At 42.0% G+C, this 25,895-nt stretch overlaps 1 protein-coding gene across 1 annotated transcript in view; it reads left to right on the top strand.

The window, feature by feature from the left end:
- The window catches only part of VPS53 (VPS53 subunit of GARP complex), a 136,514-nt gene that overhangs the window by 43,587 nt on the left and 67,032 nt on the right, over positions 1-25,895 (top strand). The window contains exons 8-11 of the mRNA XM_044248201.1: positions 8,529-8,607; positions 11,187-11,330; positions 12,021-12,163; positions 15,075-15,216. Coding sequence (XP_044104136.1) covers positions 8,529-8,607; positions 11,187-11,330; positions 12,021-12,163; positions 15,075-15,216 — 508 coding nt within the window. The remainder of the gene's footprint in view (positions 1-8,528; positions 8,608-11,186; positions 11,331-12,020; positions 12,164-15,074; positions 15,217-25,895) is intronic.

Here is a 25,895-nt window from a genome sequence, read left to right as displayed (position 1 = left end):
ACTTTTTGGTTTTACCCTCACGATGTATTTTAGAGATTTTCCACATTGATATACAAACCTACCTTGTTCTTTTTATTCTTCTAAATTTATTTTATTTTTTTAAAGATTTTATTTTTGCGAGAGAAAGAACGAATGCACGAAAGTGAGAGAGAGAGCACAAATAGAGGGGAGAGGCAGAGGGAGAAGCAGACTCCCCACTGGGCAGGGAACTCGACGTGGGACTCGATCCCAAGAACCTGGAAACATGACCTGAGCCAAAGGCAGATGCTTAACCAACTAAGCAACCCAGGTGCCCCTACCTCGTTCTTTATAATTGATGCCTGGAATTCCGTAGTATAACATACCACAGGTTATTTAATAATTTTCCTATCACTAGGTTGTTTGCTTCTAATCTTTAAAAGTGATCCCTTTTTGCACATCGATAAATATTTCCCTAGGAAATATTATGTCATGGTTAAAGTCCAATTAAAATTTTAATAACCACTGCACGTTTGCCTTCCCAGGAGGCCTTTTCTATTTTATAGTACCATCTGCAGAGTATGTGAGTGCCCACTCCCCGTACCTTCAAGAAAGCTTTATATTGTCATTTTTCCTGTTTTATTTAACTGGTGGATGAAAAATAGCATCGTGTTCCTTTCATTTCCATTTCCCTGGTGACTACTGAGACTAGTTATCTTTTGATTATTGGCCGTTTGTGTTTCCTCTGAAATGCCTGTTACCCATTGCCTTTTTGTCTGTTGAGTTATTTATTTCTTTCTTATTGTTTCTATATATTCTGGACATTGATACTTTGTCAGAGCTGGTAGATCTTGCCTGTAAAACCATCTGGGTTTGTTACTCTCTTAAAGATAGATCTTTGACTCTCACTGTGATTTCTTCCATGGTTATTAATTGGTCTATTCGGGTTTCTTATTTCTTTTTTTAATTTTGTTTAAATCATCTTAATATATACATAAAATATACCATGTTAATAATTTTCAAGTATGCAACTCAACGGTGTTAATTATATTCACAATATTATACAACCATCACCACTTCTATTTCTAAAACTTTTTCATTACCCCAAACAGAAACTCTTATCCATTAAAGAGTAACGCCCATTGTCTCCTTTCCCATCTCTGGGAACCTGTGTTCTATTTTATGTTTCTCTGAGTTGCCTAGTGTAGGTACCTCATATAAATGGGATCAAACAATATTTGTTCTTTTGTGTCTGGCTTATTTTACTTAGTACAGTGTTTCAGGGTTTATCCGTGTTGTAGAATGTCTCAGAATTTCATACCTTTTTAAGGCTGAATATTTCATTGTATATATACACTACATTTTGTTCATCCATTCATCTGTGGGTGGATACACAGATTGCTTCTACCCATTAGCTGTTGTATGATAGACTGGGCGAATCTTTGGTCTGGCATTTCTTGTTGCCTGTTAAAAATCTGGTCAATCTGATTCTTAACTCCTTAATAAGGTCATCTATTTTCATTTCATTTTTCTTTTGCTGTGGAAGCCTTTGAGATTAGGGAGAGGGGCTGGTCAGGAATTTTACTAGGATATAGGTCTCTTATCCTTCATGTTGCTCTGTACTTACCATATCTTCAGTCTGGAGACTCATGAGTTTCTTAAGTTCTGAGGAATCACTTTCTTCTGTTTCTTTGAGTAGTTTCTGTGCTTTGTTCTCTGTGCTTTCTCTTTGTGGAATTTCTATTATGTGAATATTGGAACTTTTAAGTCTTTCTTTCTTTCTTTCTTTCTTTCTTTCTTTCTTTCTTTCTTTCTTTCTTTGGGGAGGACGAGGGGGTGATACAGAGGGAGAGGGCGAGAGAGAATCTGAAGCAGACTCCATGCCCAGTGCAGAGCCCAGCACAGGGTTTGATCCCACAACTTTGACTGAGATCATGACCCCAGCCAAAATCAGGAGTCAGCCACGCAACCAACTGAGCCACCTAGGCGCCCCAGATTGTATGTATTTTAAAGCTCTGATTTGCCTGTTCTGTTTCTTTGTCCTCTGATAGAAGGTTTTCGGTTTGCTGAGCATGGTAACTCTTTCTTGGCATTGGCATTCCTCCAGTGTTTGGTGATTTCTAACTGAAAGCTCATTTTTGGCTTTGAGATTCTCTGTCATCCTGATCAGGGTTGTTCTTCTATTGCCACCTGCTAAGAGGGGGGTGGAACGTGCTGCTCAGCTAAGAGCCACAGATAGCTCTTCTTAGGTGACATGGGTCTGGAGCTGGAGGAGTTCCCAGGTAGATATGCCAGTGGCTGATCTGGGCTTGGGGGCTCCCTGATCGGCCTGGATGTTGTCAGCCCTCTGGCCACTACGGAGGTTCTCAGACCCATACCCATTCCATGACCTGAGCGTTCAAGGCAGGGATGCAGACCTGGACACCGGCCGGCTTCATTACTCCCCTTGCAAGAGCCCAACATAGCCTGCTGGCATTTGCTTCAGGGTCCCTCCTGCTCATGGGATCCACTATCCTCATGTCTTTCGTTTTTGAAAAACAGTTTTCAGCAGTGGTTCCTTCTTCAAGCCCGTGCTACCAAGCAGTTCTGAGTTTCTAGCATGCTTCTTCTTTTCTTGCCTGGTTCTGGATTTTTATTAAAACCTTTTTATTATTTCTAAGGATCTGGGACAGGAAGGGGAGGTTGCAGCATGTGCTCAGTGTGCCATCTTAGAGTGGAAATGCCATAGGACTATTAGGGAATGTAAGAACAGAGCTTGGCAGAATACTAGGGAAATCACCACCCTTTCCCCCATCCTTCCTAACTCCTTCACACTTAGAACTGGCCAATTGCCATATCACATGGGGGCATGAAGTAGCAGAGAGAGCAGACAAACAGAGCCTTATCAGCTGCCAGAAAGAAGGAGACTCAGATGGAGAAGGCAGACTTGTTCTCAGGGGATAGGGGAGGAGAACGGAAAGGAAGGCACTATCACCTTCCCTTACCCTTGTGACAGTCCAGAGTTGATCTTTTTTTTCCCATTCACTTATTCTTTCCTTCATTTACCTAATAGATACACACTATGGACTTTCTGTGTCCTAGGGCCTGTGCTAGGGTATTGAAAGCACAAAGTAAGAAATACATACTCTGCCCTCAAGGAGTTCACCATTGTTGTGGGCAGAAGAGAGACACTAGTAGAAAATTCTAGTGTGGCATAGATACAACGGAAGTTGTAGATGCAGTACAAGCAATAGCCAGATCTCAGAAGAGAAACTGAAGGACTCGGCCTTCAAGGGCTGAGGGCAGGGTCACAGAAGAATTCAGTTTTCATCTGATCTTAAAAGAATAGGTAAGATCTTACCAGCAAGACAAGAACAGAGGAGGAAAAATAGAGAACATCGTGGTACTTTGGAGGACAGCAGAGTGTGAAAGTCTGCATAGGTAGGTAGAGTCGCATTTTGTACGCCTTGTGAAAGAGTCTATTCTTTATTTTGTGGACAGGAAAGATGTTAAGCAGGGAGGGGCATGATCTCATTTGTGTTTTGTAGAAGTCTTATAGACTGTAGCTATAAAGGACTGGAGATTAAGACTATGCTCTAGACCAGAAAAGATAAGAACCTCACCAAGACAGCAACCATGAGGCCAAGGAGATCTGGGGAGGCGTTTGTTATCACTTGGTTGCATTGGGGCACATGGGTGTCGTCAGTTGTTAAGCGTCTGCCTTCAACTGTGGTTATGGTCCCAGGGTCCTAGGATCGACCCCCGCATCGGGCTTCCTGCTTGGCAGGAGGCCTGCTTCTCCCTCTCTGACTCCCTCTGCTTGTGTTCCCTCTCTCGCTGTCTCTCTCTCTGCCAAATAAATTTTTAAAATCTTAAAAAAAAAAAAAAAATCGGTTTTGTTGGGTGGCATTATTGGATGGCAGGAATATAGCAGAACTGAATTCTATTCCTAAAAAAGCAATGTAGGGATGAATAAGAGGATGCAGTCTTTTAGGACTCTGCTTTTTAACATTTTTCAAAGAGGTGGTTCTTATAAATTTGAAAGAACTTTGTGATTAATATTGTAAGACATTCTCCTTGAAAAGAGACAATTTGACATTCTGGCAATGTATTTCAGTGCTCCGAACATTCATTATCGTGTAGCATTGCTGCCAACAGGAGGACTTTTTTCTTTTAGTTCATTTCACAACTCCTATTAGCAAAAAATTTGTGTAGGTTAATACAGAATAAATATGTGCTATTAAGTAACACTAAACACAAGAAATCTCTGGTTTTTAGTGCTTGACTACAATTGTTTTTCAAGAGGTACTCAAAGTTTGAGGAAAGTCCAGATTTCTTATTTTTAGCATCTTTTCTGGTGAATTCTCCTCCCTTATGTTTGCACGGTGATGGTAGAACCATCTGGAAATGATAGAAATAGCTGTTTGTTGGGGGGCAGGGGAGAAGGCAGCAGAGTTATGCTCTGTACATTGCTTTAGTTTCTCCAGTTAATAGCTTGCTCTCTATAAATCGTAGTAGTCACATGAAAGGTTGTGCTCTGAAACCTTTGCCTGTACATTTGAAATATGAAGTTCACGGGCTTTGATTTGAATGTAGCTATTTCTTCCAGCTACCCTTCTGGAAAATGCTTAAATGTTAATGTAGCATTGAGGGAAATATTTTTTTTTCTTTGATATCATCTTTACATTTCAGAGCCTCCTGGCTTAAGAATATCCATGAGAGCAAATGTTTCTAGTAATCAGTCAGTATTTCCTGAGAAAGAGTGGAAGATTCTTGCACTTTCTTGAAACCCATAAAACTCTTGAACTAAAAAATATTTTTCAGAAAAAAAAAAATTTTTTTCGGGGCTATAACTAACCTCTTACATGGGAGAGGTACTTGGCAGGCTGGAGGGGATGGGGGGGTTCCATGGTGTAGCAATGAAAGAAATTAGAGAATGAAATGGCCTGACTAGCTGTGTGACTTCAACAAGTCCTTTCTGAAAGAACTTCAGTTTCAAAAGCCTAAGGGTTATGCCTCATTGTCCCCCAGAATCACACTTAAGATTCTGGATTCGGATTCTTTTTTTTTTTTTTTTTTTAAAGATTTTATTTATTTATCAGAGAGAGCGAGAGAGGGAGAGCGAGGGAGCACAGGCAGACAGAATGGCAGGCAGAGGTAGAGGGAGAAGCAGGCTCCCTGCTGAGCAAGGAGCCCGATGTGGGACTCGATCCCAGGACGCTGGGATCATGACCTGAGCCAAAGGCAGCTGCTTAACCAACTGAGCCACTAGAAAGCCTGTCTGTTTGGAGATAGAGCATCTGACTAATCTGACTCATTAGCCATTCTGTCCAGGACTGACTGTGTGTTTAGGAGGTCAGTTCATTGTGAAGTCCTGAGGGTATTTCCCTTGGGGCATTTACAAGGTAATGGAAGCATCAGGATTACTTTATCTACAAATGTCTAAATAATTTTCATAATTTGCTGTATCCTTCTGCTTCCACCCACTATGCAAACTGATAGCACATGTAGGAAAGGTCACCTTTGTTTTTTGTTTTTGTTTTTTAAATTTATTTGTCAGAGAGAGGGAACACAAGTAGGGGGAGCAGCAGGCAGAAAGAGAAGCAGGCTCCCTGGTGAGCAAGGAACCTGATGCGGGACTGGATGCCAGGACCCTGGGATCATGACCTGAGCCGAAGGCAGACTCTTAACTGACTGAGCCACCTAGGCGTCCCAGGAAAGGTCATCTTTGAACAGTCCTTCGTCAGATGGTATGGCAGGTGCTAGAAGTCATTGGTTGACCTTCCTTTCTGAGGAGCATAGTGACTCCTTTGTTTTCTAAGTATGATCAACCCTGAGTTGTCACCATCTAAGTGGACGACTTACTTGGATACCGGGAGGAATTTTTATTTACTCTCTTCTCTATTAGTTGTAGATAGGTTTCTTAATCATTCTTACGAAAATCAGGATAGCTCAACTCTTCTGCTACCAGCGTCTCAGCTGGTCCCATCTGTTTACCATAGGAACTTCCTTTTCCTCGTTAGCAGAGGAAGGAGTGTGGCCGAAGATGTGTTCTTTTAGTGTTGACTTCTTTCTAGGATCCTGTTGAGGCAACTGATGGTAAAGACTGCATGGAGGCCTGGTTGGGGTTTATAGATGTCGTCACTAACATCAGGAAGGGGGACATGGTTGCTCTTTCATCCAAGTCATCGACGGACACTTGGAAAACTATGCTTGGAAACACTTACGTTCCATGGAAACGTTTATGTTCCGAAGCCCACTCTTCTGCTCCTGTGTTAGCCATAGGTCCCGCTTTCAGTCACCAGTGCAGGGGTCTGCTGTTGCCAGCTTGCCATGAAGGTGGGTGCAGAGGCCTAAGCAGTCCCCCTGAGGACAGTGAGAGGCATCCGGTCCAGGCCTGCATCCCCTCCCTCTTACTTCACAAATCTTCTCAGTTGTGGCCCAGGTAAGGGAAATGATTCGTTTACATGTGGCTTGCTGGTGGCAGAGCTAAGTCTAGACTATCTCAAGACGTGACTTTGGAAACAGACTGAAGAAGATGATAGGGGGATCTGCCAGTCATACTCTTTACTTCCCCTGCACTCTGGAAGTACCCAGCCTTGCCATAGGCTCTGGTTGTCTCAGGCACCCCAGCTCTTGCTGGCTGGAGTTGGGGGGAGGGGGGAGGGTGTAAAGGGCAGAGGAACCTTCATACCACTGAGGTGCTCAGGAGCCATGAGAGTATGACCAGGAATGTCCCTGCCGGGGGCAGGGGGTAGAACTTCCCCTCCAGGAAGTGTCCCTGTGTCTTGGGAGGAACTGGTGCTCTCTCTTTGTGGTGCCAAGAGGCAAGCAGGAGCAGAGGGGCCAGAGGCTCTGGAAGCTCTGTCTTGTGATCGGGCTCAGGGGAGGCTGTCTGCCTGGCCCATTATGTGGAGTCACAAGACCTCTGAGGTAGTTTTACAGAAGCATGTTCTCTGCTCTCCTGTCAGAGCTCACACTCAGGGCATACTTCCCACTGTGCCTTTGGCATCTTGAGGTGGCTGACCCTGCTTATGATCTGGGGGCCGCTCCGGTAACAGCCTTATCTCTGTCACTGAGTGACTAAAGAGGCTGCAAAGCCACCTGTAAGAATGGTTTTAAAAGTTTTGAAGATGGTGACAAATCCCTGAAAAGTACCTGGAGTAAAGCATAATTACAACGATGCCACAGAAAAAAACCAGATTGTTTGGGGTCCTGCCTATCCCCCTCATTTAAAAAAAAAATTTCTCAGTTGATTGCCAGCCACTGCTGAATAGCCCAAAAAACTGTGGTTTTGCTATTTGCTATTTCTAGAAACTTCAAAAGTTAATTCCAAAGTAACAGGGTGGAGACCAAAAAAGGAAGAACATGATTTTATGGCGCTCCTAGCAAGGGTAAGATATTTGCCTCAGGCTTAGGGCAGTAAGCTCTGTGAGAATGGCTGGCGGGAGGCATCCAGCTCCCCGGCCAGGGGGAGGACGTGATCATTGCAGGTGGTGCTGACACACACAGTTCCTTTCTCATGCCAGGTGCTTCTCCTCTCTCCTCTCAGCCGACAAGTATTTTTGAGCTCCTGGTAGACACACAAATGCTAGGTTAGGTACTGACCTCTCCTTTTGAGCTCATTTTTGTTGTCAGCCAGGCTTCTGAGTGAACTTTAGCCTTCATTCAGTGGCCTTCACTCCCAAGTAACAGCTTATTTTGTCTTTTTTTTTTTTTTTAAAGATTTTATTTATTTATTTATTTGACATACAGAGATCACAAGTAGGCAGAGAGGCAGGCAGAGAGAGAGGAAGGGAAGCAGGCTCCCTGCTGAGCAGAGAGCCCGATGCGGGACTCGATCCCAGGACCCTGAGATCATGACCTGAGCCGAAGGCAGTGGCTTAACCCACTGAGCCACCCAGGCGCCCTTATTTTGTCTTTTGAATCTTCTTTTTACTTTAGGAAACATTCCTTTTGCTCATTTGTTGTTGTTGTTTTAAGATTTCATTTATTTATTTATTTGAGCGAGGGAGCGCACAAGAGCAGGAGGGAGAGGGAGAGAGAACCAACCCAGGGCTTGATCCCACCACCACAAGATCATGACCTGAGCCAAAACCAAGTCGGAGGCTTAACTGACTAAGCCATCCAGGTGCCCCTTCTTTTGTTCATTTGTTAAAACTTAGGATCCTGATGTTGACTTAAGGGTTGAAAAAGCAGCATCTCTGAGGCAGGTTGGAGTCCTCCTGTGTTCTGGACTCCAAAGAGCAGGGACGCAGCCCTAGCAGTAATCCAACATGGATTTCTATTGGATTGGGGGTTCTTCTGTAGCATTTTCTCACGGCGTGACTACCCCCTGATGACACCTTAGAAAGATAAACATATACTCCCTTACACCAGGCGAGGCTTAGCCTAGAAAAACTTGGGGATATAGAAAATCCATCATGGCAGTAAATCAGATGCCTGAGTCCTGGTCATAAAGCCGCTACTAACTAGTGCGTGACCTCTCTTCTCTAGCCACCACCCAATCTGAGCCCAATCGATCTTTGCATACTTACTTATGGATATATGAAAATGACACCAGGCAATAACATGTTCTCTTTTCCCTGCAGAGTGAAGGCTGCCCAGGCTGAGTTAGGACAGCAAATCCTGGCTGATTTTGAAGAAGCATTTCCTTCCCAGGGCACCAAGGTATTATTTTCCATCCTGTCTTAGAAGTTATCACCATTCTTGCCTAATTCACATTCTCTGCCGTGACTCTTCCTTTACCATTCTAAAAGTGCCTGCTGGCAGCCATAAGTCTGTCTGCTAGAGGTTTGGGGTGATGAGACCGTCCTTGATTTTAAATATCCCAAAGCGATGTTGGTTCTTTATCTGTGGTCTTCAGCATCAAAGAGCGAGGATTTATTTTGGTTTAATTTAATATGTGTCAAACCTAGTATCTCATCTGCCCAGCAGATTCCTTTTTTCTCATGCCTGTGTTAAAAAAATTTTTTTTTTCAAGCCGCAGTGTTTTTTAGAATCGTTACATAACTTACTGGTTTCAGTTTGGTGAAGAGACAGCTGGGAGGAGCATCCACAGGCTTATGTAACTCTCAGAGCGACACAGGAGACTCACTTTTAATGATCAGAAGCCTGTTCTTTGGGATTAATCCCTTTAACTCTCACTGGTGGCATGGCTGTTTGTGTTGTGTCTGCAAAGGCCCTGGTATTTTGCTTGTGGGCTATGGTTACATTTCTCCCATAACAAGCTTTGCCTCACTTGGCTGTCACTGTGCCTGGGTAGCTGCTTTTAGCTCTATCTTTCAAATTGTAGCAGATGTAATCTTAATGCTTTGCATGTGTTGGGGAGAGAAGAACCTTTAGAAGCTTTTTTTCTCTATTATTTGAGCTATTTCAAGAGAAAGAATTATTCAACACAGAAATGAACTAGAGCACACACAGGCAAGCAGCGTTCCTCACTGCACTTGGCGAGTGGAGGTGGGGGTATATGTTCATTTACTGAGCCAAGGGACATTTCCTGGAACTGCTTTATAATTCAATAACTGGAAATATCTTGATCATTTTTCTTTGTGCTCCATGAAAGAAACTTAGGAAGTAGGTGGGGGTAGCTGCCCCGGCTTTGTAGATTACTTCCAATAGGAAACGTGCTCTGGATTTTAATGTCTGCATAGGTTAATGGCTGCCTTCTAGTTATCAGTTATTTTATTTGTAAAATGTGTTCCTCTCAGGACTTTATATTCTTTATTCATTTGCTATAACTGTGGGGAGTGGATGTTGGAAAGCCATTCTTTTAAAAGGGATTGCAGGACATTCACAAATTATAAACTGTTCTTAGCCCAGACTGTTCTTAGCCCAGAGTCTGCTATACTATACGCTGGTATCTAGCCCAGTTTCATGGAGCTTCAGAAAGATATGAATGAAGCCTAGCTTTATGGTTCAGAAGAAACGAGTCATGACCTACTTTATATCTTTTTCTCAGATCCCACCAGGCAGATGAAGTTAAAATGGTTTTCTTTAACAACTTGCTTACTTTTTCTGTGGCTGGGTAACTTAATTTTTTTTTTTTAAGTTTTGTATTCTCCTTTTCAGTGACTGATCTTTTCTTAAAGACCTTGTGTTGCTATTCCTATTTCACAATAAAATTTGTATAAGGTAAAAATTGTACAAGGTAACCTACTAAGCCCTTTTTAAATGAAAATACCTGAATCCATGAGCCCATAGGTTTCGGCTTCTGTGACTTCTCTATCAGATCAAACACTTTCATCCAGAAGCAAGAGGTGGGCAGTCAGAACGCTCAGCAGATAGCATAACAACCATTCAGCACAGAGTGAGTCAGCATCCTAACAATTTAGCTCTCAGGCAGCTTAGTAACACTTAACAAAACTCTTGAACTTCGGTCAAGACAGACACATTATTGGACAGAGTTTACCCAAAAGAGTCATAAAGATTTGGAAGAACGTTAATCATCACCTAATTGAAGTCCTTTTTTTTTTTTAATTTATTTTTCGGATGAGTTTCAGTAATTGCGTCAAAGCCACACAGCTATCTAGTCAAGCCAAGAGTAGATTCCAGGTGTTCTTTTTGTTCTAGTCCACCCCGCCAACCATGTTCATTCAGTGAGTTACTTTAAAGAAAAGTTGGCTAGATTGCATTCATTGCCTTCAGTAACAATAAAGGCCTTCCCATCGTGATGTATCAATATAGCCCCTCAGAAGGCAGTAGCCTTCTAATGCCTTTCAGATCAAGGGACCAGTATACTAATATTTTACTTCTGGCTACTTGCCTCGGTTGTTGACAGCCAAACAAGTCTGGCAGTTTGGAACCTGGTTTTAGATTTTAAATGCCACTGCACTGTTTGGCACAAATATGGCACTTTAAGAATAGGAATCGGAGTTTGGAATCAGGGGAAAGTGGCATGTGGGGAGTAAGAGTGGTGTCCTTCTGAGACGTGTGGCTCTTCACCAACGCGATTTCAGTTTTTGTATTCAGAAAGCAGAATTTCCTATGACCATTGCTGGCCCTGTTTCCACAGTGTCTCCTTGCTGATTTGCAGAGTAGCTTTTGTATTGGCTACTACATACTAGCTTAATCATTCTTTCATTGAGTAGCAAGTAACTAAAATATCCATCTACAGCAAAAGAATAAGTGTCTGGGGAATGGAAGTAATAATAACTTCAAGAGAGGAACAAGAAGTAGCAGCTGTCAGAGTCCAGGAGAATGAAAGGTTGTTTCAGGCTCTTGAACTGCTGTGTTGTTTGTTTTACCAGAGGCCAGGAGGACCCAGCAATGTCCTACGGGATGCATGTCTGGTTGCTAATATTTTGGATCCTAGAATCAAACAAGAAATCATCAAAAAGTTTATTAAACAGCATCTGTCAGAATATCTAGTACTTTTTCAAGAAAACCAAGATGTAAGTATTAACCAAATGAAATTGATGTGACATTTGAATTTTATTGAAAATTAAATACCTCGAGTCTGCTGATTCATATTTTAATAGTATTACTGCCTTAAAATGTTGATGTTGAACTGTGAATTTTAGGGGCTGACTCTACAGTTCAATGGTTCTTAACCATTTTGAGGTCATTGACCCTTTGAAGAAGTTAATGAAAGCTACAGATCCTCTCCCCAGAAAAATGTACCTGTGCATAAAACTTCACATACCCCTTCAGGAAATTTCCAGATCCCTGAAATCTAATCGTAGAGCAAGTTAAGAACCTCTGGATCAAGTGAAAAAGTAGCCTAGATTCTTTAAAACTGTGAGAAATAGGAGTGTCTGGGTGAGGTTCAGGTGCTGGTTGAGTGTCGGACTCTTGATTTTGGCTCAGGTTCTGATCTCAGGGTTGTGAGATCAAGTCAGGCCCTGCACTGGGCTTCACACTGGGCATAGAGCCTGCTTGGGATTCTCGGTCTCCCTCTAAAAAATAAAGTAAAATAAAATTAAGCAAAATAAAACAAAACTGTAAGAAATACAGTTGTGTATTTGTTGTGTTGTTGTGTGTGATTGGTTGTGTTTTTCTTGGTTCTGTGTTTTTGTTTATTTCCTAAAACTGTCAACACTAATTCTTAGCACTGCGTGGATTTTGTTTCCTACCTTCCTAAGGTCGCCTGGCTGGACAAAATCGACAGACGCTATGCCTGGATAAAACGCCAGCTTGTGGACTATGAGGAGAAATATGGTCGTATGTTTCCACGTGAGTGGTACATGACCGAGAGGATTGCAGTAGAATTTTGCCATGTCACAAGGTAGAGTCCAACTCTGCTGGTTTTACTGTTCACTGAAATTGGTTGGTTGAAATCAATCCCCTGGTGTCTGGAGGTTCCATCTTGTCTTGTGGATTGGGTAGCATTTCCACCTTTTTGTTGTTGTTATTGGAGAGTCATCATTGTAATGAGAACGTCTTCATCTGTGCTGGACTCTCTCCCTTTAGATGACCCTTTTTCTGTTGAAGATCTTATTTTATAAATCTAAAATCAACCCCTGAACTTCAGCTGCAGCTGTATTCCGACTTCTCCAACTTCAGAGATCCAAACCTAGAGGGAGAGGGCTTGTGGAGTAAGAGTAAAAACTTCTAGAAAAAAAGTGAAAAAGGGTACACGAGAGTCCTGGGCTGGTAGCCTATAGTCAAAGCCTCCTCCTCTCTTCCCCCCGCTTTAGAGTAATATGTATAAAACACAGCAGCTTCGTCTGCTCCTGTCTTTGCTCTAAGACTTTCCTGTAGCCTGACCCTTGCCTTGAACAGCTCCTGCCTTCTGGACTTAACCTACGCAAGGCTCATCCACCAGATTTTCCTCTGTTACTCATCACCCTAGATTTTCTCCTATGTCTCTATCATACATATCAGTGTACAGTGTATATATCCATGCTTCTCTGACTTGCTCCTACATACATCGTTCCATAGGGACAGGGACACATACTTCAGTGACACTCAAGAAATATTTCCTGAACAAACTTCCTGCCCCTAATGCAGTGTTTTTATAGTCTTTGGATAGTTAATAATATCAGCATCTGAATGTTCTAAGCATCCTAAAGACCTTCTGTCATTCGTCCAGTCTCTGCAGTTTCAGGAACAAAGCCCAGGGCCAGGGAGTCCATTTATATTGAAGAGCTAAAACCCAAAAAGTTTAGATTGGTGTGTCCATGACAAAGCTAAAGCTAGAGTCAATATTTTTTAATCCTTTACTTGCTGCTTGACCACAGCAGTGGTAGTAACTGGGTTTTATTAGTTATCTATGCCTTTCTTTTTTTTTTTTTAAGATTTTATTTTTAAATTTATCAATGAGAGAGAGAGCATAAACAGGGGGAGGGGCAGAGGGAGAGAGACAGGCAGACTCCCCACTGAGCAGGAAGCCTGACATGGGGCTTGATCCCAAGACCCTGAGATCATGATCTAAGACAAAGTCAAATGCTTAACTGACTGAGCCACCCAGGCACCCCAGTTATCTATGCCCTTCTCACAGTGCACGGTTACATTAACTCCAGGCTAATTTTTTTTTAAAAGCCCCATGTGTGAGCATAACTCAGCCACCTTAGAACAATTCATGGTAGGTATTTTTCTTAAAATCAGAGAATATATAATAAAGTTGTATGCTTTAAACACCTGGGGGGCAGATTTCTTAAGGGTTATTGGCTCTTGGCTTTATTATTTTCTTTTATTTATTTATTTAGATTTCATTTATTTATTTGTCAGAGAGAGAGAGAGAGCGTGCGAGAGAGCAGGCACAGGCAGACAGAGTGGCAGGCAGAGGCAGAGGGAGAAGCAGGCTCCCTGCCGAGCAAGGAGCCGGATATGGGACTCGATCCCAGGACGCTGGGATCATGACCTGAGCCGAAGGCAGCCGCTTAACCAACTGAGCCACCCAGGCGTCCCTATTATTTTCTTTTAATAGGCATTTTGTTTTAGAGTAATTTTAGGATCACAGCAAAATTGAGAGGGAGATACAAAGGTTTGCCATATACTCCTGCCCCCACACGTGCATAGCCCCCCTCTATCAACATCCCCCACCAAAATGTACATTTGTCAAAATTGATAAACCTGCAGGAACAGACCATTACCACCCAGAGCCCACAGTGTGCATTCGAGTTCATTCTGATGTACATTCTGTGTGGCTGTTGTTCTCAGAAGCATATTTGCTACCATAGGTTTAGATAACCTTTAAATGTTGATTCAAGGACAGTTGTGGTTGTCGCTTTCTAAGTCCCGATTAGCAAAGAAAGCACATTCCTTGAGAAATTGATAAATAATTCTCTTGAGGCTACAGTTCAGTGACTTGCAAACTAATTCTGCAAAGAAAGCAGTCTGCAGGAGGCAGGGAGTCAGCCACAAATCTGCCATCGAAGTGGCAGCTAATGGCCATGTTGCTCCTGTTGCTGCCAAGCTTTCATTGTTGGAATTTTGGCTAAAATCCTACAGATACATAATTTTCAAAGACTTGCAGAGGCTCTTTGTTTGGTTTTGCCGTTTCTTTCTATGGGAAGATAACCATGGCTCAGTACTGTGGCTCAGTACTTCCTAAGAGCTCCCAGGTCACTGCTACCCCACAGCTCCCACTCTTAAAGCAGAACACTGGAGTGGCACGCAAGCTTTGCAGGCAAGACCCGCCCGAGCACGTGCACGTCACTTCTCATGTGGGGACTGTAGCCTCGTACTTGTAGTTCCGGGGTTCCTGCTCTCTGGGTGAAGAGATGGTGATTGAGCTCTTTGGAAGAGGGGGCTTTGTAATCCAGTAAGGAATGACTTGTGACATCATATAAAATATATGCATGTCAAATTATGCATATATAAATACATCATACATCAAATGTATGCATGTAAAATTCTTAGTGCTTTATATTTACATTATTAACAAATTACAGAAAGGTTGAAAGATCTTAAAAATAGTAGTGACTGTATAAACAAATCAATCTCCTTAATCCTCGATTTCTTTTGACTAGTGGGCCATTTCACCTTCAAATTCTTATTTAGAGTATGTATTTCTATTCTCCAAACATTCAGCTTGGTAACAGACCTCAGGATTTAAAATGACCACATTTTTTGTGGGGGAATATAAGGTAAAACCGTTTTTTGGGGGGGAATATAAGCTAAAACCATTTATCCTATCTTGAACAGTTTTTGGGTTTTTTTTTTAACATCATTCTTATCTCTTTATTTTGAAGGACAGAACTTGCCAAGATTATGCGCACCAGAGCTAAGGAAATTGAAGTGAAATTGCTTCTGTTTGCTATTCAGAGAACAACTAACTTTGAGGGGTTTCTCGCCAAACGCTTCTCCGGGTGCACCCTGACAGATGGAACTCTGGTAGGACCTTCCCGAGGGAAGCTGGAACAGGAAATCAGGGGGTTGGGGGGTGGGGCTTCCCTTCAGTCTTTACCAGTTTGGTGGTTCCTTCCAGTGGCTCAACTGCTCAGTCCCTCATTCCAGGGATTTCACTAAATTATGCAAATGGGGACACAGAGTATTGCACATTTTTAGAACGTCCTGTCATCTTTTTAAGTAGTGGCTGCATGTAGCCTCACTTGTTTAGTCACAAATACCATATTACTTTATCAGCTGTTGATCTGTATCACATGTAGGGTATGTTTTACCTTAGAATTTGTTTTCTTAATGCCTTTGGGCAGCAGACCAGGTCAGTGTGTCTCTGTAAACCTAAAAGCCAAGTATACAAATTTGCATGTCAGAAAAACACTAAAAGATTAAAACAGAAAGGTACATAGGTCTGAGGACCAGGCATCTCTGTTGGAAAGATGGAGTGTGTGTTGTTAGTTAATATCATTTAATATCTACGTAAGCAAAGACCAGGTTCAAAGCATCTTTCTAAAAACTTCTTTTCAGAAACCTAGCCTCCTTGCTAAGACATCAATATGCTTTCTTCAGATTTCCTATCCACAAGGAAACCAAATTTTTATGTTTTATAGTAAATTCTGTTTGCATCATTACACATGGGCATGCACACACATGAACTTTGAGCTCCTCGAATGTAGGAATCATGGTTGATTCATCTCTGTTCCCTAGTCATGCAAAAAATACACAGACCTTGTGCAGGCCAGCAGGAATGAGGAGAGAAGGAAAACAGGAGCTAAGGAGGAAGAAATCCAAGTCAAGAGAGTCAGACCTCTTAAGTTCCTTTAAAAGTGGTAATGGAGAAGTGATGTGATTTGGTAGGAAAATCCTTGGACCAACACATCAAGAGACACTTGTGATCCAATCCAGACCCTGCTATAATTCAGTGAACTGCCTTCTAGAAGAAACTAGCCTTGAATAACAGAGTACTAAGGGAGATAAACAAGACATCAAACCCAGAAGCCATAACGAAAAGTAGCTGAAAGATTTCACAAAATATAAAAAGAACGAAAGAGGCCATTAATGTAATTAAGGGATAACAAACTAGGAAAAAATAGTTTAAGCTCTAAGGCCAAGAATTTATATCCAAAATAAAAAATTCTTTAAAATCAATAAGAAAAAGGCAAGTAACCAACTAGAAAAATGAGTACAGAGTCTAGCAGGAAATTCACTGAAGAAATACAGTTGGCCAATAGAACAGGATACTCATTTTCTTTTATCAGGTTGGCAAAAAGTTACAAGACTAACAATACAGACTTTTAGTGCTAGGAGACAAATTGGTGCAGTCTTTAGCTACTTGTCTTTATGTATCAAAAGTTAACATGTGCATGCCCTTTGAGGCAACAGTTTTACATCTAGATATGAGGTCTACAGAAAAATCCATACACGGAGAGGATGATGTACTAAGAAAGAGGGGAACTGCAGCCTTCAAAGCAAAAAAAAGCTTTCTATAATGTTTATCACTGAAGAATAGTTAAATAAAATATGATATATCCGTACTGTGGAATAATGGTAGAATGTGGGATCTATCTAGATGTATTATCATAGAAAAGAAATCTCTCGGGGCACCTGGGTGGCTCAGTCAATCTGCCTTTGGCTCAGGTTGGGGTCCTGGTGTCCTGGGATCGAGCCCCGCGTCAGGCTCCTTGCTCAGCAGGGAGCATGCTTCTCCCCCTGCCTGTGTTCACATACTCTCTGGCACATAAATAAAAACAAACAAACAAACAAATAAATAAATAAATAAAAATTAAAAATAAAATCTTAAAAAAAAAGAAACCTCTCAGATACATTGTCAAGTGGAAAATGGAAGCTGCAGCTAGTATATATGGTGTAATTCCACATGTAAAAATCAAAAAGCTTCTTTATGAATGTAAACTTGTAAGAAAAAGGTCTAGAAATGATAACAATGGATGTTCTGGGGAAGGAAGTTGGAGTGAGGGTACGTGGAGAAGCAGAGAATTATTTTTTTCATTTTATTCTGGTATTTTGTTTGAAATTTTCTTACACACATACATTTCCATCATTTTTTAAAAATACTTTTTGTTTTCACATGCTTTAATTAGGTCATTTTTCAGTTTTTTTTAAATGAGGGAGATGAGCCAAAACAGGAACTTCCAAACTTTTAACAAATTCTAATGCGGAATCCACATGAAATAACAGCTAACATTTTTGAACATCCTCTGTGTGTTCCACACTGTGCTGTGTACGTTTGTCTGTGGTCAGTCGCTGGGCATCATCAGCTGTAGGAGGGAAGTGCTATATTCATTTCAGATTTACCACTGGTCACACAACCACTCTAAGTGCAGAAAAACAGCTACTCTGGTTGAAGCAGGGAAGTCAGAACAGAGATTGGGCCTGGAGTCCTGTTCGCTTGTTCATCCTTCACCTTTCCTACCTTCCTGAGCCCCCATGCTCTTAGTCCTAAAATCCTGGGACGTCAGCGGCATCCCCTCTTTGCCTTCTTGTAAGACCTGCCTCAGAGTAGGTGTATCGGGATCTGGTCCCTCAGGACACTGGGCTGAAGAGTGGTGGCAGTGGCACTCAGTTTTAAGGTGAGACCAGAAGGCCCTACCTACTTAGGGCCAGTCATGAGAGTATTGAAATAAAATATAAGGAACCACAGAGCATTCTTTCCATACTGAAAAAATAAAAATACATATGTATATTCCTCTGCTTGTTACTGCATGTTCAAAATTGGTTTCTTTTTAGTAACAAGGGGAAAAAGTAGGCCATAAAACAAATGAAAACGCCCCTAAATAAGATGTAGGTCACAAAAGGAAATAATAGGTAGTGGAATGCGATTGGAAAAATAATGTGTCTCTCTCCTGAGAAGTATTCGGTTGACTTCAGTACCTGATCACCTCATGTTGACCCTCCCCTCTGCGCTACCTGCGCCGTGTTTCTGGACTGGTTTCATACAGAGACCCATGCAGCTCTGGGCTCAGCCCTACAGCTGAAGCACTGAGCATAGACCCCCACCAGGCAGCGCCCTACTCTGTGCCCATGGCTTCTGCTGGACGAGTCAGGGGAGCCTAAGGACTGGTTCTCTGAGCCACTATTCCAGCAACCCGTATGGGAAATAGATCCCAATGCAGGCTGCTTGAATAACACTAGTGCCAAACACCTGTTATGAACCCTTTGTCTCCTTTGGCTGGGCCTTACTCACTGCTGATTTTGCTTTTACATTTAGGGAGCTGTAGGATTGCAGGGGAACAAATGGCCCTGTTCTATCTGATGACCAGGATAGCCCATAAACCTGGAGCTGTCCTAGGACACATCACATCTCATTTGTGCTAGGAGATGCCCCACAGGCCCAAAGAGGTAGAGTAATGTGGCTCAGGAAGGCTCCCTCTGGACAAGGCGAGCCTGTTAAATGGGATAACAGATACAGACCATGAGAAAAGGGAAGGAGCTGTTTTGAAGACAACACTTTTTGTTTTGTTTTTTAGAAAATAACTATGAATGTCATAGAGTGGCAGCTGGCCCACAGTCAGTACCTTTTGTCTGAGGGAGGAGAGGGCTTGGAAGGGCTTGTTTCTTGGGGCCGTGTGGCCTCTCTGTACTTAGGCTCACTCTGCAGGGCCAGGCTTCTGGACTGAGCCTTCCACCTCCAGGCAGGTGCTGTACTCCAGGGGGTCTGGTCACGGTCAGCTGGGAACACTTAAACCTTTTGGCTTTTCTTTTTTATCAATTTACCATTTTTTGCCTTATGTTTTGGAAATTTTCTGGCAGAATTGATTTATAAATTTCTCCAATTGTTCACTTGTTGCATCCTCTCCTATTAAGGTTTGTGGAGAGTTGCAGATTACAAATCCTTGGCCAGGGAATCCTGCTAAATCATAAACTCTTTATTCTCCCCCCTAGTGGTCAGCTGTCTTTTCCACCGACTTCTCCAAATCATTCAACTTATTTTTTTTTAAGATTTTATTTATTTATTTGACAGAGAAAGATCATAAGTAGGCAGAGAGGCAGGCGGGGGTGGGGGAGCAGGCTCCCTGCTGAGCAGAGAGCCCAGATGTGGGCCTTGATCCCAGGACCCCAAGATCATGACCTGTGCTGAAGGCAGAGGCTTAACGCACTGAGCCACCCAGGTGCCCCTAATCATTCAACTTCTTTAGGTCAGACTCTTTCCCCAAACCACTCTTTGTCCTAGTTATCATGGCCCAGCAACCATTTTGCATTCCAAGTCCTGGCGTTAACTGGTCCATAACATCTCTAAGGGTTTTCCCTTGAAGGTCAGTTTCTAGAAAGGCAGCAGAACTCCCACCACCGCCTCACCAGGGCAAGCCAGGTCATAGAAAATCAGTTCACTGCAGCCTGCCTTGGGAATATGAAAATGCCATGCTCCTCACTGTAGGTAATGTTCATTCTGAGCCTGGCCTACCACTTCCATGTTGTGGGCCTGGTGGGGCCACACCTTCATCTGCAGTCTGTAGGCCTCAGGACCAGGGCCACTGGTGGATTAGTCATAGCCAGTGACCGTGCTACCAACAGTGCTGGGAAGAGGTGGCCTGGGACAGGCTGGGGGTCCGAGTGGCCTGACTTCACAGTCTAGCTGCTCGGCACCCCACCTGTTGACTTGCTGCTCCTTGTCTCCTTACCTCCTCCCTGTGCTGGTTTTTGGGAAATTGCTTGTGGTTACCATTTTATTTCAGGGCATCAGAATAAACTACAAAATGAACCAAGGTGTATCTTGATATCCTGTAGCGTATGCCAAATTTCATAGAGGGCTCTGAATTCCTTGCAAAGTTATGGAACAGGTAAGTGAGCCAAGGAGTCATGTTGACCAAAGACCCTCCCAGCCCCACCCACCCCCTTCTCACTGTATTATTCAGTTCCTTTTAAGTCCTTTGCTGACTGATTAACAATTAGGGTGAGCTGGAGAGACGATGAACTCACCCAGAAGGACTCACCCAGAAGGACGTGCCACAGTCCAGCTCCTCCTAACTGATCAGTGTGATGCGTCATCTTTGGCTCTTTTTTGACAGATGCAACTTTGACATCTGATAGAGGTGGAAACTGAAAGAACCTTAAGGACAGGGCTCATCTTGTTTTATGGTACTAGCCCTAACAAGTTTATAGTCCCCTATGCTGTAATTTATTGGAAGAAGTGAGCTGCCATTGCTTTCTGCTAATTGCCTAAACTCCTGGCCCTTAAGAGGGATTCAAAGTACCCTATAAATTAAAATGCCTTGAAATTAAAAGCAAATGTCTCAATGTGATTTAACTACACCTACATGTATTCTTAGTAACTCAATGATGAGATTCAAGGTAAACATTATATTCAACCTCTAGGCAAGCAAAATAGTTTGGGTTGAGTCTTTGTAACAAGCTTACCAAATTTGGAAGTTGTTTTTTTTTTTAATGAAATTTAAAATGTTCTCATTTCGTGCAGCTGGATTTCCTCTCCTCTTGGCCATTGTGTTAATTGCCTTTCTAAATAGAATCATCCTTTGGCTTATAGGGGTCATTTTAGTATACATTTATATTTGTCTGATTTTAAAAAATTAGATTATAAATTTACAATCTATAGGTATGATTTTCAGCCATGCAGTTTGAGCATATAAGAGTGTTTGCAGAAGGCTCACTATGTAAGAAAGCCCACCCAGAGTGGCTGTACCTCAGTCTTCCAGCAACTTAACACCTGAGTCAGGGAAACCTGGCAAGTGGGGGAGGGGCGGGGTCTCAGCACTTCCGCCACAGTGCAATGACTTCTGTCCTGAACAAGGAAATAGCTCTCTTTTGATGTTTCAAAACATTTTATGGGCCCAGCACGCTTCCACTGCACCACTGTGCTTCAAAACATTTTATAAATGGCTTATTTGATGGTGAAGGAATGTATTCCTTCATTTGAATAACATCGTAAGAGATTAACTTCTGATAATTTGTTTCTGGAAAGAGAGTAATACGAGGTCAAGTTAGAAAAGGTAGAGATTATAGCAAGAATGGAGACGAGAAAACATTCAGAAAGGAGGACTTTGGACTTTCAGACTTTGTGCTCATTTTCTAAAATTGAAATTGCACTTTTTAAAAAGATTTATTTATTTATTTATTTTAGAGAGCGGGTGAGCAGGGGAATGGGGAGGGCCAGTGGGAGGGGGAGAGAGGATCTCAAGCAGCCTCCTCACTGTGTATGGAGCCCAATGTGGGCCTCAGTCTCAACCCTGAGATCATGACCTGAGCCAAAATCAAGAGTCAGATGCTGAACCGACTGAGCCACCCAGGCACCCCTAAAATTGCACTTTTAAAATTCTAAGCCTAGGTAGCTTAGTCACTTAAGCATCTGACTCTTGATTTCAGCTCTTGTCTTGATCTCAGTCAGCGTCATAAGTTCAAGCCCCACACTGGGGCTGGGCTAGGTGGAGCCTGTTTAAAGAAAATACATTTTTTAAATTGAAATATAATTCATATAACAAAATTTCACATAACACTCATATTAAAAGTGTACAGTTCGGGTCAAGTCTCTTGGCTCAAGTCTCTTGATTTTGGCTCAGGTTATGGTCTCAGGGTCATGAGACTGAGTCCCACATCCATGGCATGGAGCCTGATTGAGAATTCCCTCTCTCCCTCTCCCTCTGCCCCTCTGCCACCCCCAAAAATAAAGTATACAGTTCAGTTGTTTTTAGTTTATATACAAGGTTATGCCACATCCCAACTATCCAATTCCAGGGCATTTCCATTGCCCCTCAAAGAACCCCTCCCCACCATAGCACCCACTTGTAGTTTCCTCCTTCCCCTCGCCCCAGCCAACCACTAATCTACTTCCTGTCTTTATGGATTTGCCTCTTGTAAATGTTTCATATAAATGGAACCCTGAACTGTGTGGCCCTCTGTGCCTGGTTTTCTTCACTTAGAATAGTGATGTGTCATGTATCAGTACTTCAGTCCTTTTTATGGCTGACCCATATCCCCTCCTTTGGGTTCGCATTTTGTTTAGTCATTTATCCCTTAATAGACATTTGAATTGTTTCCACTTTTTGGCTGTTTATAATGCTATAAGCATTCATGTTCAAGTTTTTGTGTAAGTATCTGCTTTCAATTCTGGGAGTATACCCAGGAGTGGGATTGCTGAATTGCTGTGTTACATGGTAACTCTATATTTGACCTTCTGAGGAACCGCCATTGTTTTCCATAGAAGCTGTACCATTTTACATTCTCATCACCAGTGTAGGAAGGTTTTGATTTTTTCCTCACCTTTGTCAGTATTTATGATTTTTTGGGTTTTTAAAATTATTATCACAGCCATCTTCATGGGTATAAGGTAGTTTCTCGTGGTAGGTTGTTTTGTTTTTTTTTTTTCCCAAGATTTATTAACTTTGATTTTAGAGAGCAAGGGGGAGGGGCAGAAGGAGAAAGAGAGAGAGAATCTCAAGCAGGCTGGGACTTAATCTCACGACCCCAAGATCATGTCCTGAGTCTAAATCAAGAGTTGGATGCTTAACCAACTGAGCCACCCAGACACCCCTCTTGTGGTGTTTTTGATGTGCATTTTCCTAATGACTAAAAACATTGGACATCTTTTTTAGGTGCTTTTTGGCCATCTTCTTGGAGAAATGTCTGTTCGGGTCCTTTTCCCATTATTTAATTAGGTTATTATTTTTTTTTTTTCCCCTATGTAATGCAGGGCCTGAACTCAGGACCCTGAGGTTAGTACCTGAGGTGTGTTCAAGGGTCAGACGCTTAAACGATTGAGCCACCCAGGCGTCCCTAGGTTTGTCTCTTTTACTGTTGAATTGTGGGTATGTTTTTAAAAAATATTTTCTAGATATATTCTATCATTTATCAGGTACATGATTTGTAAATATTTTCTACTGTTCTGTGGATTGTCATCACTTTTTTGATAATGTCCTTTGATACAGAAAAGTTTTCCATTTTGATGAAATTTACTTTTCTATTTTTTTTCTTTTGTTATTTGAGTTTTGGTATTATCCCTAAGGTCACAAGCATTTACCTATGCTTTATTCTAAGAATTTTATAGTTTTTGGCTCTTAGAGCTGTGATCCATATTGAGTTTATTTTTATATATGATGTGTGAATACAGTTTTATAGCTTTTCTTCATATGTCCTATCTTAAGGGGTTTCTCAGTCATTATATTTCATTATAGAGATGGACCAGAATTTCCCTAACTGTCCTTTTCTTGTTGGACCCTTAAGTACTTGTTATTTTTTCACTATTCTAAACAAAGCCACAGCGAACACATTTTTGTTCACATTAGAGATTATTTTCTTATGATACAAGTTGAATTACAGGGCCAAAAGTTCATGAGTTTTTTCAATTTTTTTTTTTTTTAAAGATTTTTTATTTATTTGTCAGAGAGGGAGAGAGAGCACAGGCAGACAGAATGGCAGGCAGAGGCAGAGGGAGAAGCAGGCTCCCCGCCGAGCAAGGAGCCCGATGTGGGACTCGATCCCAGGACGCTGGGATCATGACCTGAGCCGAAGGCAGCTGCTTAACCAACTGAGCCACCCAGGCGTCCCGAGTTTTTTCAAATTTAAGATAGCCTTTGTTTTAAACTATTTTCTCTATTCTTGTCTCTTATCGGTGCACTTGCTTAGTCTCCCAGCACTGAGTCTTGGTGTTAGTGATGGTTTGTAGATTCAGAAGAAATAGTTACTCTTTGTTTTCATGCAATTTGTGGTGCTAACATACAGATGCCTAATGTAAAGGGGTAACTGCCAGATTTTTTTAAAAGGCAAAGCAATCTGAAACTTTTTTTAGAGTAACATATGCTTCCTTTAAGTATATGCTCAAGAGAATTGAAACTTTTCTTATGTTCATACAAACACCTGTACATGAATGTTCATGGCAGCGCTATTGACAATAACCAAAAATTAGAAACAGCCCAACAGCCCAAAAATCTTTTAATAGACAAATGGAAATACTGACACATAACACAGGATGATCCTCAGAAACACTATACAGACTGAAAGAAGCCAGACACTAAAGGCCACATTTTGTATGGAATGTCCAGAATAGGCAATAGAGACATTAAGCGGGTCAGGAGTTGCCACGGATTCGGGGAAGGGGAGGAGTGGAAATGATAGCTAATGGATATGGGGCTTCCTTTGGAGTAAAAAAAGTTCTGGGATTGGATGGTGGTGATGTTCGCACAATCTTGTGAACATACTGAAAATCACTCAATTATAAGTCACCTAACATGGTGAATTGGATGTTAATTATATTAAAATATAATTTTTAAAATATTAAGGGTTTTAGGAAATACTGAGTTTAGTTATAAATCATCCTCACTCTTCAGATAATTTGCCTACCAGAAAAAGGAGAGTGAGAAATACATGCTTATTAAAGCTCAAACAGAATAAAACATTTATTTTTTTTTTTAAGATTTTTTAAGTTATTTGACAGAAAGGTCCCCAGTAGGCAGAGAGGCAGGCAGAGAGAGAGCGGGGGGGGGGGGAAGCAGGCTCCCTGCCGAGCAGAGAGCCTGAAGCGGGCCTCGATCCCAGGACCCTGAGACCATGACCTGAGCTGAAGGCAGAGGCTTAATCCACTGAGGCACCCAGGGGCCCCAGAGTAAAACATTTTAAAAGAACAATCTCTTCCTTCTTAATCCCTCTCCCCAGAGATGTCCACTGTGTAATAGTTTGGGGTATATTTTTTGAGACTGTGCTCCAAGCATGTGCACGTGCGCGCGCGCACACACACACACACACACACAGGTTTTTATTGAGTGTTTCTCATCCGATCAGGGTTTATTCACAAATTTTAAAAGGAGGGGTTTTTTTGTTTGTTTTTTTTAATTTATTTTTTATTTTTATTTTTTATAAACATATAATATATTTTTATCCCCAGAGGTACAGGTCTGTGAATCGCCAGGTTTTCACAATTCACAGCAGTCACCCCAGCACATACTCTCCCCATTGTCCATAACCCCATCCCCCTCTCCCAATCCCCCTCCCCCCAGCAACCCTCAGTTTGTTTTGTGAGACTACGAGTCACTTATGGTTTGTCTCCCTCCCAGTCCCATCTTATTTCATTTATTCTTCTCCTACCCCCTTAACCCCCCATGTTGCATCTCCACTTCCTCATATCAGGGAGAGCATATGATAGTTGTCTTTCTCCGTGTGACTTATTTCGCTAAGCATGATACCCTCTAGTTCCATCCATGTTGTCGCAAATGACAAGATTTCATTTCTTTTGATGGCTGCATAGTATTCCATTGTGTATATATACCACATCTTTATCCATTCATCTGTTGATGGACATCTAGGTTCTTTCCATAGTTTGGCTATTGTGGACATTGCTGCTATAAACATTCGGGTGCACGTGCCCCTTCGGATCACTACGTTTGTATCTTTAGGGTAAATACCCAGTAGTGCAATTGCTGGGTCATAGGGTAGTTCTATTTTCAACATTTTGAGGAACCTCCATGCTGTTTTCCAGAGTGGTTGCACCAGCTTGCATTCCCACCAACAGTGTAGGAGGGTTCCCCTAAAAAGGAGTTTTTTAAGCTCTCAGTTTCTGCAGAGCCTTGGGAAAGGATGAAAAATTGAATCAGACAGGTGCCTATGGTCTAGTGGAGAAAGAAGCCTATACATGAGTATCACAATATGAGATAGGAGTGTGGTGGTACCAAGAGAGGTCCCAGTAATATTAAACCAGGTGCACGGATCCCTGT

This window comes from Neovison vison, chromosome 5, assembly GCF_020171115.1.
Source record: "Neovison vison isolate M4711 chromosome 5, ASM_NN_V1, whole genome shotgun sequence".
Classification (NCBI taxonomy): domain Eukaryota; kingdom Metazoa; phylum Chordata; class Mammalia; order Carnivora; family Mustelidae; genus Neogale; species Neogale vison.
This window is presented reverse-complemented; position numbering and strand designations above follow the sequence as displayed.